The 16581-nt window shown below is 36.3% G+C and overlaps 1 protein-coding gene across 4 annotated transcripts in view; it reads right to left on the bottom strand.

Moving 5' to 3' along the window:
- ERO1B (endoplasmic reticulum oxidoreductase 1 beta) overlaps window positions 1-16581 on the bottom strand; it is a 64755-nt gene that overhangs the window by 24812 nt on the left and 23362 nt on the right. For all 4 annotated transcript variants that reach the window (XM_067025677.1, XM_067025674.1, XM_067025675.1 and 1 more), the window contains 5 exons: window positions 15457-15498; window positions 13800-13882; window positions 8284-8357; window positions 2423-2543; window positions 2246-2292 (listed from right to left, as the gene is read on the bottom strand). In XM_067025677.1, the coding sequence (XP_066881778.1) occupies window positions 2246-2292; window positions 2423-2543; window positions 8284-8357; window positions 13800-13882; window positions 15457-15498 (367 nt within the window). The remainder of the gene's footprint in view (window positions 1-2245; window positions 2293-2422; window positions 2544-8283; window positions 8358-13799; window positions 13883-15456; window positions 15499-16581) is intronic.

Below are 16581 nucleotides of genomic sequence, written 5' to 3'. Positions count from 1 at the left end.
CATGTCTCTAGTTTATCATAATATGGAAGTGAAGTATCTCTTAGGACTTGATGCTTTTATTAAATGAACAATTATATTTTCTGCTTTAAGAGTAATTAATCCATATATACGGAATCTAAAAAAAAAAATGGTCCTGTCCTAGGGGCAGGACAGGAATAAAGACACAGATGTAGAGAATGGACTTGAGGACACGGGGAGGGGGAAGGGTAAGCTGGGACGAAGTGAGAGAGTAGCCTGGACATATATACACTACCAAATGTAAAATAGATAGCTAGTGGGAAGAAGCCACATAGCACAGGGAGATCAGCTCCGTGCTCTGTGACCACCTAAAGGGGTGGGATAGGGAGGGTGGGAGGGAGGGAGACGCAAGAGGGACAGGATATGGGGATATATGTATACATACAGCTGATTCACTTTGTTATACAGCAGAAACTAACACAACATTGTAAAGCAATTATACTCCAATAAAGATGTTTTTAAAAAAGGGCTTCCCTGGTGACGCAGTGGTTAGGAATCCGCCTGCCAATGCAGGGGACACAGGTTCGAGCCCTGGTCGGGAATATCCCACGTGCCGCGGAGCAACTAAACCCGTGCGCCACACCTGAGCCTGTGCTCTAGAACCTGCGAGCCACAACTACTGAAGCCTGCACGCCTAGAGCCCGTGCTCCACAACGAGAGGCCACCACGTTGAGAAGCCTGCGCACTGCAACGAACAGTAGCCCCCATTCGCCACAACTAGAGAAAGCCCACGCACAGTAATGATGACCCAGCACAGCCAAAAAAAAAAAAAAAAAAAGATGTAAAAAAAAATAAAAAAGAGTAAGTGATCATAGAAAAGGTCTGAAAGGATACCTTCCAAAGTGTACTACGGAAAAGAAAAAGTGTGTGGAGGCAGGTAGGGGTGGGGGAAGCATTCCCTTTTTACTTTATGTAACTTTTGCATTGTTTCAATTTTTATAAAATCTTGTATAATAAAAAGTTGAAAATGGAAAAGTTATGAAGTTAAAGTAGTAAAAGAGACAAAGGATAAGAAGCCATGCACACCTTCTTCACACTCTGATTATCTTGCCCAAGCATGAATTTGGGAAGACTATTGGTCATACAGTGAGTGCACATCTGAGAGCAGTCCATTCATTCCAACTTCCTAAGTCTCTCTGGTTCTGAGAAATGCCTAAAGAGACGAATCTAGACCAGGAAATGCAAGTTCCTAAATCAATCCTGGTCTAAAGAAAACATTAGAATGGCAGGTCAATCACAGGGCTGCTCCCAGGGTTTGAGTCCTCGTCGAGAATAGATTGAGGATACACCTAATAATTTTATATTGAATAAACTCCAACTATGTAAGACAATGCTGTCCCATAGAACTATAACAACAGCCATATATGTAATTAAAATCTTTTTCTAATAAAAATTTGTAATGTTTTCTAATATCCACATTTTAAAAAGTAAAAGGTATACATGCACTGCAGTACATCAACAATTTGTTTTGTGATGCAAGAGTTAAAGTAGTTATACGAAAACAATCAGGTTCTGTTTAATGGCAAAAATATTTTATACTGCTTCAGTTTTTAAATTGAAATGAACTAAAATGATGTAAAATGTGACATTTAGTTTCACACTAGCCACGTTTCATGTGCTCAACAGCCTGATGTGGCGAAGTGGCAAAGCTAACTTTCTGAGAATTCTCTGCATCCTTCTCAATCAGAGTGTCGTGCATCGATCAGCACTTGGGCATCACCTGGGAGTCTCACCCACGACTTACAGAATCAGAACCTGTATTTAACAAGGCTCCTAGGCGATTTGTATGCGTACTGAAGTCGGAGAAGCACTCTATGAGTCACTGGTTCTGAAAGCAGCTGCATACTGAAATCATCTGGAGAGCTTAAAAAACACCACCGCCTGGGTCCGAATTCCAAGGACTGTGACAACTGTTATGGGACAGGACCTGGGCATTCAGATTTTTACCAGTTCCCCAGGAACCTCTAATATATATGGATTACTCATATATTCTAATTTATTTTATATATAGCTCCTAGTTTAGGGCCTGGCACACATGCGGCAGTCAATAAACGACAGTAATTATATAAAACATGGAAATCTTGAGACCTAACTATAAACTAATCTTATACTTTTGATCATTCAAATTAAGCAAAAATATAAAATAGTTGAAAATTTTCTCAACATATAATTACAAAGGTATCTTGTAAACAATTTCTAAAAGCATGAAAATGTATCAAAAACCCACCTCGGCTGGGTGCCAGAGGATTTAAAGGACGATAAACAGATCGAGGCCTGAAAAAGAAAATACAAAACTCAAACGTAAAATGAGTTTTGATGTATTTTTTTCCAAGAGAAACAAGTATTCCCCTCTTCCACCCTCCCTCTAGTTAATCCTCCTCCTTCCCCTACCCCCTCCAGTTACTTGAAACAGTTTTCTTCGTAGATGCTGTTCCACACTCTCCACGCAGAGGACCCTTTATAGCCAGTGTAACGCTCAGGGTTCAGCAAAAGGTCTACATACTGAGCAGCTGGAGATCTTTCATCTGAACAAGAAACAATTCATAAAACCATCCACATTTCACTATATCTAAAATTTACCATTACAAAGCAAACAGGACTATCCAAAGGTTAGAGAAACGCTACGCTTTCAAGTCATCTCCAACTTAAATGGTAGAGTGGTTAGCACACTTGTGACTGTCCTTGACCCAGGACTTAAAATAACTTGAACTTGAGAGAGGAAAAATAACTGCTCCCTTTCTTTTGGACGCTCAATGCCCTCTTACGTTATGTAACAGGCTTTACCTTAATAGAGGCATTAATCATTTCTTAAGTTTTAACCACCAGGACTGAAAAGACCTAACAGAATCATAACCTGTTCTTAATATTTTATGTGATTGCCCCCCTATATATATATATATATTTATTTATATATATATATATACACACACATAAACACATACTTGAAACATTTATTTTGTTTGCATATACTGTATCTAAAAAAAAAAAAAAAAAAAAAAAAAAGATTTCCCTGATACTTTCTACCTGGACTTAGGAAGTAAATGGTGCAGTAACTTTGTGATTCAAATTTGATCATTCATAGAGTTATACAATGTTGTAGTGAAAAAAAAAGTTACAAATTTATTTTTACCAATGTTAATATATAGGTTAACATATTAATTGGTTAACGTATTGGTGAGTAGGCACAACTTCAAGAATTTATTAACACATTTAAAATTAAATAACCATTTTCTGTGTTGAAACTCCAATTAGTATTTACTAGATCTCCACTATTTGGACATTTTGATAGAGATCTCTGGGGGATACAAAAGATAAAGAAAAATGGTCTTAATGGTCACATTCTGGGTAGAAAAGGGAAGCACAAGCTTTGCAATCTACAGAAAAATTATAATGACTATGCTTTACAAATCTATGCTAATACCACCTATAAGCTGAAATGCTATGTATGCTGGTATGGATGTATTCTTTTATGTATATGCTTCCTAATTTTGGGTGTCACGGTATTAAATCAATGGTATATAGACACCTGACGTGAAACAGGGACAAACATGGTCATTAAAATATGGCCCCTCTTGCTTTCATTACCTATCAGTCAAAAATATTCATTGGCCATTCAATGACCATAGATTGAGATGATCCATAATCTTAAGGGGAAAAAAAGCAGCATCCTGATCCATGCCTTTCAAAAACTACCTGATACTTTTGTGATGTATAAAGAGTACAAAGATAATCATAACTTATCATTACTAAATGAGTGGTATCTAACTTACAGACTATGAAAACATGATTTTGAAGAATACTGGCTCTATTTCCAGCACTAACATTATATAGATATTCCACTAAATAAGTTAAAGCACAGAAAATGTTAACTTACAGATGGATGAACAGAAACTGTCGAAAGACATTTATTGATCAGGACTTAAAATAATTTAAAAAATCTTAATTGAAAAATAAAAATTCAAATCATTTAGTTAATAAAATATGGATTTTACAGTAAAATTTTAAGTTTTACAATTCTCTAATTTGTTATATATTTTAAATTTCTTTGAGCTGTTCTCAATTAAGTTCACTTGCAAAATTGACTCCATTATGTATATAAGCTTCAGAAATATTAATATCATAAATATATACCCACTGACATATACATGTATATACACGTGTATAAAGAACGTGTGTGCACGCACATAAGCCTACACTTACGTACAGTCATCTATGAATGTGAAGATTGAATTAGTATCAACCTCTTCGCCCAATTAAACAACCAACAAAGAAAAAAAACAACAACCCTGGATTCAAATATTAAAGTATATGGATTTAAAATATACTCTAAGGGAGTAGAAAGTCACATGAGTAAAACCAATTATATCATTTTTTAAAGTACTTAAGTAAACTTACGTTCTTAATGTTCTTAGTGTGAATTCTCTTAATTCCCAAATCAAAAGTTGTTTAAAAAAATTTAATACTTTTTCAAATAATGAAAAGGGTGTTTTGTTAACCTACAGAAGGTATCAGCAAATTATGGCCCACAGGCCAAGTCTGGCCTGCTGTGTATTTTTGTAAAGAAAGTTTTATGGGAACACAAGTCATGTTCATTTGCTTATGTGCTACTTTTACATTATTATGGCAGAGTTGAGCAGTTCCAAGAGAGACCATATGGTTCACAAAGACTAAAATATTTACTGTCTGCCCATTTACAGAAGAAAAAGTTTGTCAACCCCTGACCTATACTGACAAGAATTTCATGACATCCACAGTGAGGAACGTATGTGAGAGAAAGCATACACAGGCTGAGGTTCCCTATAAACACACTGATCCTTAGTCCCAGGGCCACCTGTGACATGATTATAATTAGACTGTTCCCAAACTATAACTTCTTTCCATTTGTACAGCTGTATCATACATTCAGGTTAATGCTCTTGGATCCCTACTAAGTCCTCCCCTCAAAAAGTTTTCTCTTTTTCCTCCCTCTACAAACCTGCTCCAAAGCTATCCTTTCTTTTTGACCATGCTAACCAATACCTAAGGATTCAAAGAATTTCTACTGAATCAAAATACCTAATTCTGGGAATTCATCAACTTGAACCAATATTTTTTTCCTCCTCCTCAAGTACACCTTTTTTCCCCAGTTGAATTTTCTTTTCACTGTCCTAATTTAGTGTTAGAGTTACAAGGCCACACTGCATGCTCTATGGTGCCAGGCATCCTTCCCATATATATCTCTAACCCATATATCTAACCCATATATAAACCACATATCTCTTAATACATAATGGTTGCATAGGACAACTTAGCGTGTAAGCTTTTTGCTTATGGACAGAGACAAAAAATATAAGGTTACAGACTCAGGATTGAGTCTACAAGCCTCCATCTCCAACGCTACCCCAAACTGCTACTCACCCACTATTAAAACATAATTTCTTCAGTCAAGGAGAATCTATAGTTTATAAAGCATCCAAGTAATTCTGATACAGAGCCAGATTTAGAAACCAGTGTTTTAAGCAATATTTTTAATGTATCAATGAACCTGTTTTAAGGGGAAAAATAAAAAGTAAAAATCTATCACACTGTTCAGGTTATTTATGAACTAACTACTTCACTGAGCAAATATTTACTGGGCATGAACCATGGTCAGGCAGTGTTCTAGGCACTAGGGATACAGTCGTGAAGAAAAAGACACAGTCCTGGCTCTCAAGTCGCTCACAATCTAGATGAAGACAGACAACATACAGATAAACTAAACAGTGTTTCTCACATAGTTCTTAGTACTCTGGGAGCAGGCAGCAGTGCAAAGAGATAGAGAGTGAAAGTGGTTACTCTTTTATGACAGCAGGCTTCTCTGAGGAGGTGACATTTGAGCAGAAACCTGAAGCAAAGGAAGCAGCAAGCCATGCATAAAAACAATATCAAAAAAAAAATAGAGGTAGGGGGAGCGGCTTACCTTAAACTGCTGAATTATTTAAAAACCTATTATTTGATCTATGAGGATTCACCTTTCCTTTCAAATAATGACAAAACCAAAAACAAAACAGCAGAGAGCAGGGGTGTTTGACTATATTCCAATAACTGGGGTGAATATTCTTTAGATTTTTTGTTTTAATCTAATGATTTTATTTTTAAATATTTATTTATTTATTTAGCTGCGCCGGGTCTTAGTTGCGGCATGCGGGATCTAGTTCCCTGACCAGTGATCGAACCCAGGCCCCCTGCACTGGGAGCACAGAGTCCTAGCCACTGGGTGACCAGGGAAGTCCCTAATCTAATGATTTTAGATTACTGAAACAACTAAACAATGACTCCAAAGCTACTCTGATAGTATTTTTTTTAAACTGTAGGTAAAAATCTTTGGGACACACATGAACATTACTACCCAGGAGAATCGTGGTAATCCAACTAGTAGCATGGTTTCACGTGTTTAAAGAATTACATAAAATATAAAAAGAGGTGGCACAGCGGTTAGGAATCCGCCTGCCAGTGCAGGGGACACGAGTTTGAGCCCTGGTCCAGGAAGATCCCACATGCTGCAGAGCAACTAAGCCCGTGTGCCACAACTACTCAGCCTGCACTCTAGAGCCCATGAGCCACAACTACTGAGCCCACGTGCCACAACTACTGAAGCCTGTGCGCCTAGAGCCCATGCTCCGCAACAAGAGAAGCCACTGCAGTGAGAAGCCCGCGCACCACAACGAAGAGTAGCCCCCGCTCACCAAAACTAGAGAAAGCCCACGTGCAGCAACAAAGACCCAACGCAGCCAAAAATTAATTAATTTAAAAAATATAAAAACAACTAGTTATTTTAATATGTAATCCTAAAAATTTTAAAGGATGATTTTATGGAAATTTTTATAGGACACCTCTTCCACTTTTACGATTTAAGAAGCTACTACTGAAAAATTAATTAACACTATTTATACTGATGACAGATAATAGAACACATCAATTTAATCAGAGCAAGCAATCTCTACAATTGAGTAGTATTTTTTACGAAATACCTAAAGAGAAATATATGTTCACAGAAATGATTTTTTAATCTGAAAACCCATTAAATAAGCACTATCCAGAATATTTTAATAAAAGAATACATGAGAAGTTGGAAAGAAGCGACTATGAGTGTTAAACACTCAAATATAATTAGATTGACGACCAAAAAGCAAATGAGAGTAGTCAGCCACGTGAGTGCTTACCCAGGTACAATGGCTCGCTCTGATAAAACCATTGCCAGTTCTAAATATCGTAATAGGGGTATTTATGAATTGCCCATTATCATATCGAAAAAAACTTTGTTCAGATTTCTTAACAATTTCCTTGCTGAAACCATCTAAAACATGGTAATAACACTCCCTCTCCCCCAGCATCTTCTCAATTTACCATACTACTGTAGAAGCGCCCTGTAATTTATTCCATTACAGACTGCATTAAAAACACAATTCTACATAAGAATCTTTAAAAAAATCTTTAGAAAGCAAACCACGCTAGATGATTTAAAAATTCAAAAGAACTTCTGCTGCCTGTTTTCAGTTATGCATGGTTGAACCCTAAATTCTTTTCTACCACCAGAAAAATAACAATACCAAGGTAAAGGGTAAAGAGAGGCCAAATCAATAATTTAAGCCTACTCAACAGAATTATTGGGAGTATTCTCCTACAGATAAAAAATTCTGAGTCACGTCAATTATCTTCTGTTAAAAGAAGTGGTAGTTAGTACTGAACTACCACGTGTTCCAACCCAGGGGACTCCTGGAAAGAGGGCTGTGGGGAAGTCAAATTAGAGTCCTCCACGATGTCGGAAGGTGTCTTCATGTTAGTTTGTTGAGACCTCCAACTAATTCGAGTGTGAACATTTCTATAACATGGTGACAGACCTATAACTAAGTGGCTTGAATTAGAGGTCCATAGGAGGTGGGGTGTCACAATGGAAAGAAGACAGGTTTGGGATTCAGTCAGATCTGGGATTGAATCCTGTCTCAGCCTCTTGCTACTGTGTGATCTTGGGCAAGTTACTTTGTCTTTTTGAGACTCAGTTTCCCCAGATATAAAATAATACACACCTATTAGGGTAGTTGTAAAGCTAAGAAATAATGTACTTAAGGCACTTATTAGCACAGGGCCTGGCACATCGGTTCTCAATAAACACCCTTATGAACAATAAGATCCACATACAACATCCTGTGTCTTTAAGCTATAACTCTGACTGTAACTTCACTGATTTAAGGGTCTTAAAAGGGTTAAAGTTAAAAATAATGTAATTACAATAGTTTCTTTTATTACCATCAAGTTCACAAAAGTGATCCTGTGAATCATCATATCTTGCCCAGTCAATGAAAGCTTCTCTGCTTTGATTACTACGGGAAGGAGGAATAAAAAAGAAAAAGGATTAAATCTGAAGTTGAAAACTTTAACACTGTATTCTAGTGTACTAAAAATAGATAACCTGAGATCATGTCTTTATTAATTAGATGGTGTTACAAATTCAGTTAGCAGTCACATGAAGCAATGATTAAAACAAGTTATACGAAAGACAGATATTTTTTTCTGTGAGTGATTTATATTTCTTAACTATATTAAAACTATTTTAGCCCTAGTTCAATGATAACTACTTTGACCAGAAAACTAATTTACAAATATATATAAGATGTAGTTAAACATGAAATTCAAGCTGGTCTTCTTAGTTGACTTAGAAATTGTAGTTAACTATGTATTATTTTTTCCTAAAGTAGGAATTAAATTTACTTTCATAACTCTTAATTTAAATTGCTTCTCTACTCATACAACCCAAAATACTAAAAAATGCATTTCTAGGATCTTCCATCCAACATGCTATTCCCTAGTAACACCAATGTCACTTTCATCACAGTATATCATTCATTTTACACATTATGTCACATTTAACAAAATCTATGATCAAGATTTCTCTTTTTTTTAAATAAATTTATTTGTTTTATTTATTTATTTTTGGCTGCATTGGGTCTTCATTGCTGCGTGCGGGCTTTCTCTAGCTGCAGCAAGTGGGGGCTACTCTTTGTTGTGGTGCATGGGCTTCTCATTGCGGTGGCTTCTCTTGTTGCAGAGCACAGGCTCTAGGTGCGTGGGTTTCAGCAGTTGTGCCTTGCAGGAGCAGTAGTTGTGGCTTGTGGGCTCTAGAGTGCAGGCTCAGTAGTTGTGGCACACAGGCTTAGTTGCCCCGCGGCATGTGGGATCTTCCCAGACCAGGGCTCAAACCTGTGTCCCCTGCATTGGCAGGCAGATGCTTAACCACTGCACCACCAGGGAAGTGCTACGATCAAGATTTCTGACCTGGAGAACTGATAAAGGAACAACTACACTCATTCAAATAAACTTTGACCTATATTCACTTTAACCTATACTCAGACCTTCTCTGTCTTAAATACATGATGGTAGCATATATACCATCTTTATTCCCTAAAGGAAAAAAAATGAGGCAAAAAAAAATGATGTACTGAGTATAAATCAGGTATTCATAAATGTGATACTGTCATAGCCAATAATTTATTTTGTATTTGAGAAGCTGCTGCATAGCATAACGACTGCAGGAAGTATATAAGGCTGGCCTCACTACAACAACTTTACCAATAAAAATTTCCATTCAATTTGCCATGGGATTTTTTTTCTCCTATGGGAATATATAATTAAACTTCATAAAAGTTAATGGAAAATTTTATATCATAGGTGACTCAGCTGAAATATATGATGCCATAAAACAAGAATGCCTAAGTTCTAGTTAGAACTAAAACGATAACTACAGTTATGTTTAATCAGCTAAGTCTTCTGCTGAAAATAGTAAAGAACAAAGCAATTTTGATATAAATGCCTATTTTCTTATGAGCAATATGACTAACTTAGAGGAACTTTTAGCACACTTATTTGATGAAGTTTTCTGGATTGTTTCATCTAACCCTTGCCTAAAACCATGGTAGCAGAAAAGATATGGAATGTTAATCTAATGCTAATGGAGCTGGTTCAGTTTGGTTTATAAACAAGTTATAAGGAACCTTAGAGGTCATCTAGTCCAGCTTTTCTAAAAGTCAGTTTGAAGATGGATGCCACGGTACTTACAGAAGAATTCCTTGGGCTTAACCTAGGGCTTTCTATCAAGACAGTGCTGTGAGTTAAAGTAGTCGTCTTTGAAGTGGGAAACAGGGACAGGAAGGGATGGGATGGAGGGATTACACTGGGGCATGAGAAAACTTTGGGGAGTGTAGACATAACCATCTTGATTGTGCTGATTTTTGTGAATGTACACATGTCAAAACATCACATTGTACATTTTGAATAGGTGCAGTGTACTGTGTGTCAATTACACTTCCATAAAGCTGTTTAAAAATTACACTACCGATTGTCGGAGAAGTTGTGGTAGAATGAGGAACTCCTGTACACTACTACTAGCGGCAATGTATTTTGGTACAGTCATTTTGGAAAGCCATTTGGCAGTTCTTAATTCCACTCCTAGGTACGTTATCCACAGAAATGCATACCAAATGTACCAGCAAATATCCACCTAAATATTCTGTGAAATGGCCAAGACATCTATATTATTCAACATAATGCTGCATAAAATAAGCCAGATACAAAAGAATACACACTATATTATTCCATGTATATAAATGGGCAAAACTAATCTTTTCTAACATAACTCAAAATCATGATTAACTCTGGAAGGTGGTAATGGCTAGGAAAGTACATAATGTGATCTTCTGGGTAGCAAGTATATTGTTCTGGATGGTGGCTAATAGAGTTGGTTCACTTTGTAAAATTAAATTCGCCTTTATACTTAAGATTTGTATACTTTATTATGTGTGTGTTAAACTTAAAAGTTTAAAAAATTAATAACTTCAGTTTAACAACAAAAATCCATAAGCAAAATTAATAGACAAGCCCTAACAACCCATACAGGCAACAAAGAATTATTATCAGATTATATGAAGAATGCCTACAGAATAATTTAAAAATGCACCCCTTCCCCAATGGAGGAAAAGATAGCAAAGAATATTAACAGGCAATTTACCTCAAAATCTTATGATAACTTAAGGCCCAGTCCCTGGATCACTTCTCTATTTATATTCTCTCTTTGGTACTCTCATTCAGGTTTATGGTTTTTAAATATCACACATTCATTGAATCACTCTCACATTTTATCTCCAGCCCAAACCCCTCCCCTGAAATTGAGACTTGTATATCCAACTGCCTGCTGGACATTTCACAGGCAGCTCAAACTTAACAAGCCCAAGGTTGAACTAAAATTTCCCATCAAACTTGCTCCTCTGGTAGGTGTCCCCAGTTCAATAAATGGCAGCTCCATTTTTTTACAACCAAATCTTGTAATCATTCTTAGCTCCTGTTTTCATACCCTACATCCAATCCTTCAGCAAATACTCTCAGCCCTACCTCCAAAATCTATCCAGAATCTGACCACCTCTCATCATTTCCACTGCCATCACCCCAGCCTAAACTAAACCACCATCACATCTTACAAGGATTACTACAATAACCACATAAAGCAGGCTTCCACGACATAACACCTGGCTCCCCAACACACTATCTCAAAATCCTCCAGTGACTTTTCATTACACTCAGTTTTGTTTTTGTTTTTGTTTTTTTTGTGGTACGCAGGCCTCTCACTGCTGTGGCCTTTCCCGTTGCGGAGAACAGGCTCCGGACGCACAGGCTCAGCGGCCATGGCTCACGGGCCCAGCTGCTCCGCGGCATGTGGGATCTTCCCGGACCGGGGCACGAACCCGTGTCCCCTACATCGGCAGGCGGACTCTCAACCACTGCGCCACCACGGAAGCCCTCCACTCAGTTTTAAAAGCAATATTCATAATAAGTGTCTTCAAGATGCTATAAGATCTCCACCCCACCTTACTCCTGCCCCCTCCCATCCCTAGCATCTTCTGATTTTCTCTTCTATTACTTTGTCCTTGTTCACTATACTCCAGCCACACTGGCCTTGTGCTTCCTCAAGCAGTCAAGGCAAGCTCCAGCCTCAGGGCCTTTTACTAACCATTATGCATGCCTGGAATACTGTTCCCCACCCCCTGCCTGCCCAGGCAGCCATATTATGACTCAGGCCTTCATGAGCACTTTGCCTGTTATCACTCTGGCCTTCTTGGACCAACAATTTAAAACACTGCAACCACCTTCACCCCTAGCCTTCTCTCTCACTCTTCCCTGCATTATTTTTCTGCCTGGCACTCATCATCATTTTATTACTTAGCACTAACTTTACTTGTTTCTTGCACATCTCTGACTAGGATTAAGCTTCAGGAGGGCTGGAATTTGTTTCCCACTTACACCGCTATAATCCTAGAATAGCATCTGGCATATTGTAGGCGTTCATTTGTTGAATGAATAAGAAACTGGAATGCTCAATAAACAAGAGGAAAAAATGCCCAAACTCACTAATAATCAACAAAATATAATTAAGCAAAAATGAGATAATATTTCACACTTATCAAACATTACCGATTTTTGGCAAGGATGTGGAGAACAAAGCAAGTTCCCAGTGCTGGAGGCCATACATAGCCACACAAGTGTTTTAGAAAGCCATCAGGCTATATGAAGAACAGCTGCAAGAGGGCAAGCTTAGGGTTCAGCAATTTTATTTCCAGTGTATACAAAAAACATTATCAAGGATGCTCAAGGTGGCATAATTTGTAGAAGTAAAAAATTTGAAACAACCTAAATGGCCATCAGTAGGGGAATAGATAAGCAAAATATGGCAGGCATATTTATGTGATGAAAACCATCTATTAGCTAAAAAAACAGAGATTTGTCTCATTCTAACATGGATATATCTAGAAAGCAAAATGTGCAGTGTAGAAAGAGAGTTACAGAATGTTAATTATCACATTATATCATTTACATAAAGGAAAAATAAAATCATATACACAAACTATATATATATATAAATTAAAAACAAAAACATGGACTTGGATACATACCAAATTCAGTTATCTCTAAGGAAAGAGGGAAGAAAACAGGATTGGGGAATAAACATAGGGGATTTCAAATTCATCTTTGGCATTTCTCTTTTCTCATAAACATGGTAGAAAATGTTAACATTTATTCATTTGGAGTAGAGGATATATGGGTGTTTATTATCCTTTCTACTTTTATATATTAGAATTTTTCATCAATAAATAAGATACATAAAACTACTAACTTTATTGTCTTTAACAATTATAGTACATAATTACAAATCTTAATAGGGAAATTAAAAAGAATTTCTGTAATATTCCCTTCCCCACTCACAACTACAGATCTGCTCAGTCATTTTATACTGCATAATCTGAGACCACTTACAAATTATTCATGTTGGCCTTCAAAAGCAGGTTTGTACTTAGAGCAAATAAAGAAAAGTCAACACACACAAAAAAATCTATGAAATGTTAACAGTTATGTTAATAGAAACCTTTATCATTCAAAATGTAACATACAGATTGAATTACTATTTTAAAAAGACTAAGAGACTCAAGTTCCTTTTCCTATAATAATCAGGAAGAATGGACCCATAAACCCTGCTAAATGAGAAATCACCTACATTTTTCCTTTTTAATAGTCATTATTGATGACTTAGAAATTTAAGAACGAATCAGCTAAGAGGAAGCAAAGCTATCATGAAATTTAGGATAAAGAATAACTTTTTCCTTTCAAAGATTAGTTGAAACTTTAATGTTTAATCAAAATCACAAGAAAAATCAAAGATTTCTATCATAAATAAATTAAACAAGGGAATATTTTCTTAATACTACTAAAATGAAATTTACCTTAATGTGCTGTTAATTGCTCCCAGTTTACTAGCTTGTTCACAATCTTCTAATTCTTTGGTATTGTTTGCCACTTTCAAGTACTGAAAAGAAATTCATAATATGTAAGTTTGGTAGCAATTATTACCTTTGTCTTTATATCAGGTTCCATTGGCAATTTGTCAGTGATGATGTATACTAAGTATAGATACATCCTATTATCAGAATCCCTAACACATGGAAGAAATGCAAATGAAAATGTGTCACAAATTTCCACCTAATAAATAAGCAAAGACATTAAAAATGTAGCAATTTGCATTGGTATGTTGGTGATGATGTGAACTGAGAAGACCCTCTTGGGAAAGTAATTTAACAATATTTATGTAGAGCTGTAAATATGAATAAACCCTTGAGCCATCAGTCCCACTGCTGAATCCATATCCAGAGCAACGTTTAAAAACAAAAACAAAAAACACTTTAGAAAGTTATTTGGTACTCTCTTGTAATGTTGAGATAGGCATCCCCTTTGGCCCAGCAATCTTACTTCTAAATATAGACCTAGAGAAACTCTTACATATGTGCACAATTCAATGAAAGACAAAGATGCCAGTGCGTCATTGTCGGTGATAGCAAAAACCTGAAAACAATTGAAATGCCCATCAACAGAGGAATGGCTATTCACACAATTATACAAGTATCTACACAATTGAATATTTTACAGCTATTAAAATTAACGAAATCTACATATATTAGCAGAGACAAAATTTCAAAAGCACAATACTACGTAAAAATATAAAGTAAAAAAAATGTTTTTAACTTGAAGAAATACAAAATATAATATTAAAATTTTTTAAAATTTCGTATAACAGATCTATATATTACTTGTGGATACATGTATAATACAATATAAAAAGAAAAAGTATCACAGAAGGATAGACATCAACTTCAGCAAAGTGGCTAGCTCTAGGGAGGGACGAAATATAATGGGATTGGGAAGGAGTTCAGAAGGGATTTCAATTGTCTTTATACTATTTATTGCAGATCTGAAACAAAAATAAATAAAAGAGGGAGTGCAAACAAAAGACTGCAAAGGTAGAGAGCACAAGAAAATGGAGAGAGGATGCACAGGGAAGCAGAGAGAGAAGGTAGGATGATCTTTATTACATATGTATGACAGTGAAAAGCTAGAAATACACTGTTATTTAAAACCATATGAATGGCCAAGTAGATTATGACATACCCCATAAGAGGAAAAGGATAACCTTTTAATGCCATTGAAAAGTACTATGCTCAAAATACCTTGATAATCGTTTACTCTATACAATATAATCCTGAATGACTGAAATAGTTGAAAATAGCTGAAACAGAAGAGTAAAAATACATGCCTGACAAAAAGCCTGTTGATTAGGTAAACTGACACTGACTACAGTACTTTATAGTTATTCCAGAAGTTCTAAAACCACAACTAAAGTATTTCAAAAGAAGATATATAGTTTAATGGTAAAGAATACACTACACCTCACTGCTTGCTACACAATTAAGGATTTGGGATTCTCAGACAAAAATGTGTCCATTCCCAACTAACCATATCATGGTTCTCTTCAGCAACTACACTTAGCAGTAAGGGGCAAGGTTCACTATGTAAAGCAGAAATATTTAATGAAGAAAAGTGACTCACCTTATTAGAACTCCCAGCTTTAATTCCAACTGGAATTTTACTCTTAAAAGAAGAACAAAAACAAAAATTTAGAAAATGATCTTCGTATTTTTTGAGATTTCTTCATGAATTATTAATGCCACTGTTCTAATTCAAAGGCTATTTTCATCCATGAGGAGAAAATATACATTCATTCAAATTCTGTTTTCATACTACCTCCTGAGGTGAAAGGTAAAGAACTATCCCAATTTACAGACTTGTAAATCACAGTATAGAAAACTGAAACAAAGAGTGTCAAAATCAGCTCTAATAACTCTCAATGCAGTAATTAATAGGTTACATAATTTTTAGGTTTAAAAAAAAACCTAGGGGCTTCTCTGGTGGCGCAGTGGTTGGGGGTCCGCCTGCCGGTGCAGGGGACGCGGGTTCGTGCCCCGGTCTGGGAGGATCCCGCGTGCCACGGGGCGGCTGGGCCCGCGCGTCCAGAGCCTGTGCTCCGCAGCTGGAGAGGCCGCAGTGGTGAGAGGCCCGCGTACCGAAAAAGAAAAAGAAAAAAAAAAAAAAAAAAAAAAAAACCCTAGCAAAATTACTTTATCCATAAATGTTCTTTCCACAGAAACAACTTTTTAAAAATTAAAAATTATTTGAAAAATATTATGCTTAATTTAAATTTCTGCTCTAAGTTGACATTTGAAATTTAGATATTTTTGAATTAATACTAGAAAGCAAGAGTAAGTTCTTTGACAGACCTGTGGTCGCCAAGGAGAAGGGGGGTGGGGGAGGGATGGACTGGGAGTTTGGGATTAGCAGATGCAAACGATTATATATAGGATAGATAAACAACAAGGTCCTACTGCACAGCACAGGGAACTATATTCAATATCCTGTGAAAAAACAAAATGGAAAAGAATATGAAAAAGTATATATGTATAACTGAGTTACTTTGCTGTGCAGCAAAAATTAACAACATTGTAGATCAACCACACTTCAATAAGATTAAAAACAAAGTTTCCTTGGCTCATATGATTAACCTAGGGCTTACCAATCTAGGTAATCTAGGGTTTACCAATGTAAGAACTTCACGTAGGTCTTTCTTTTCTGTAAAACCAATGATTAGTTTCATGCTTAAATAAATCTATGAATTAT

The sequence above is a fragment of the Kogia breviceps genome, chromosome 2 (genome assembly GCF_026419965.1).
Source record: "Kogia breviceps isolate mKogBre1 chromosome 2, mKogBre1 haplotype 1, whole genome shotgun sequence".
In the NCBI taxonomy this organism is placed as follows: Eukaryota; Metazoa; Chordata; class Mammalia; order Artiodactyla; family Physeteridae; genus Kogia; species Kogia breviceps.
Note: the sequence above shows the minus strand (reverse complement) of the source record. Positions and strands in the feature narration are given on the sequence as shown.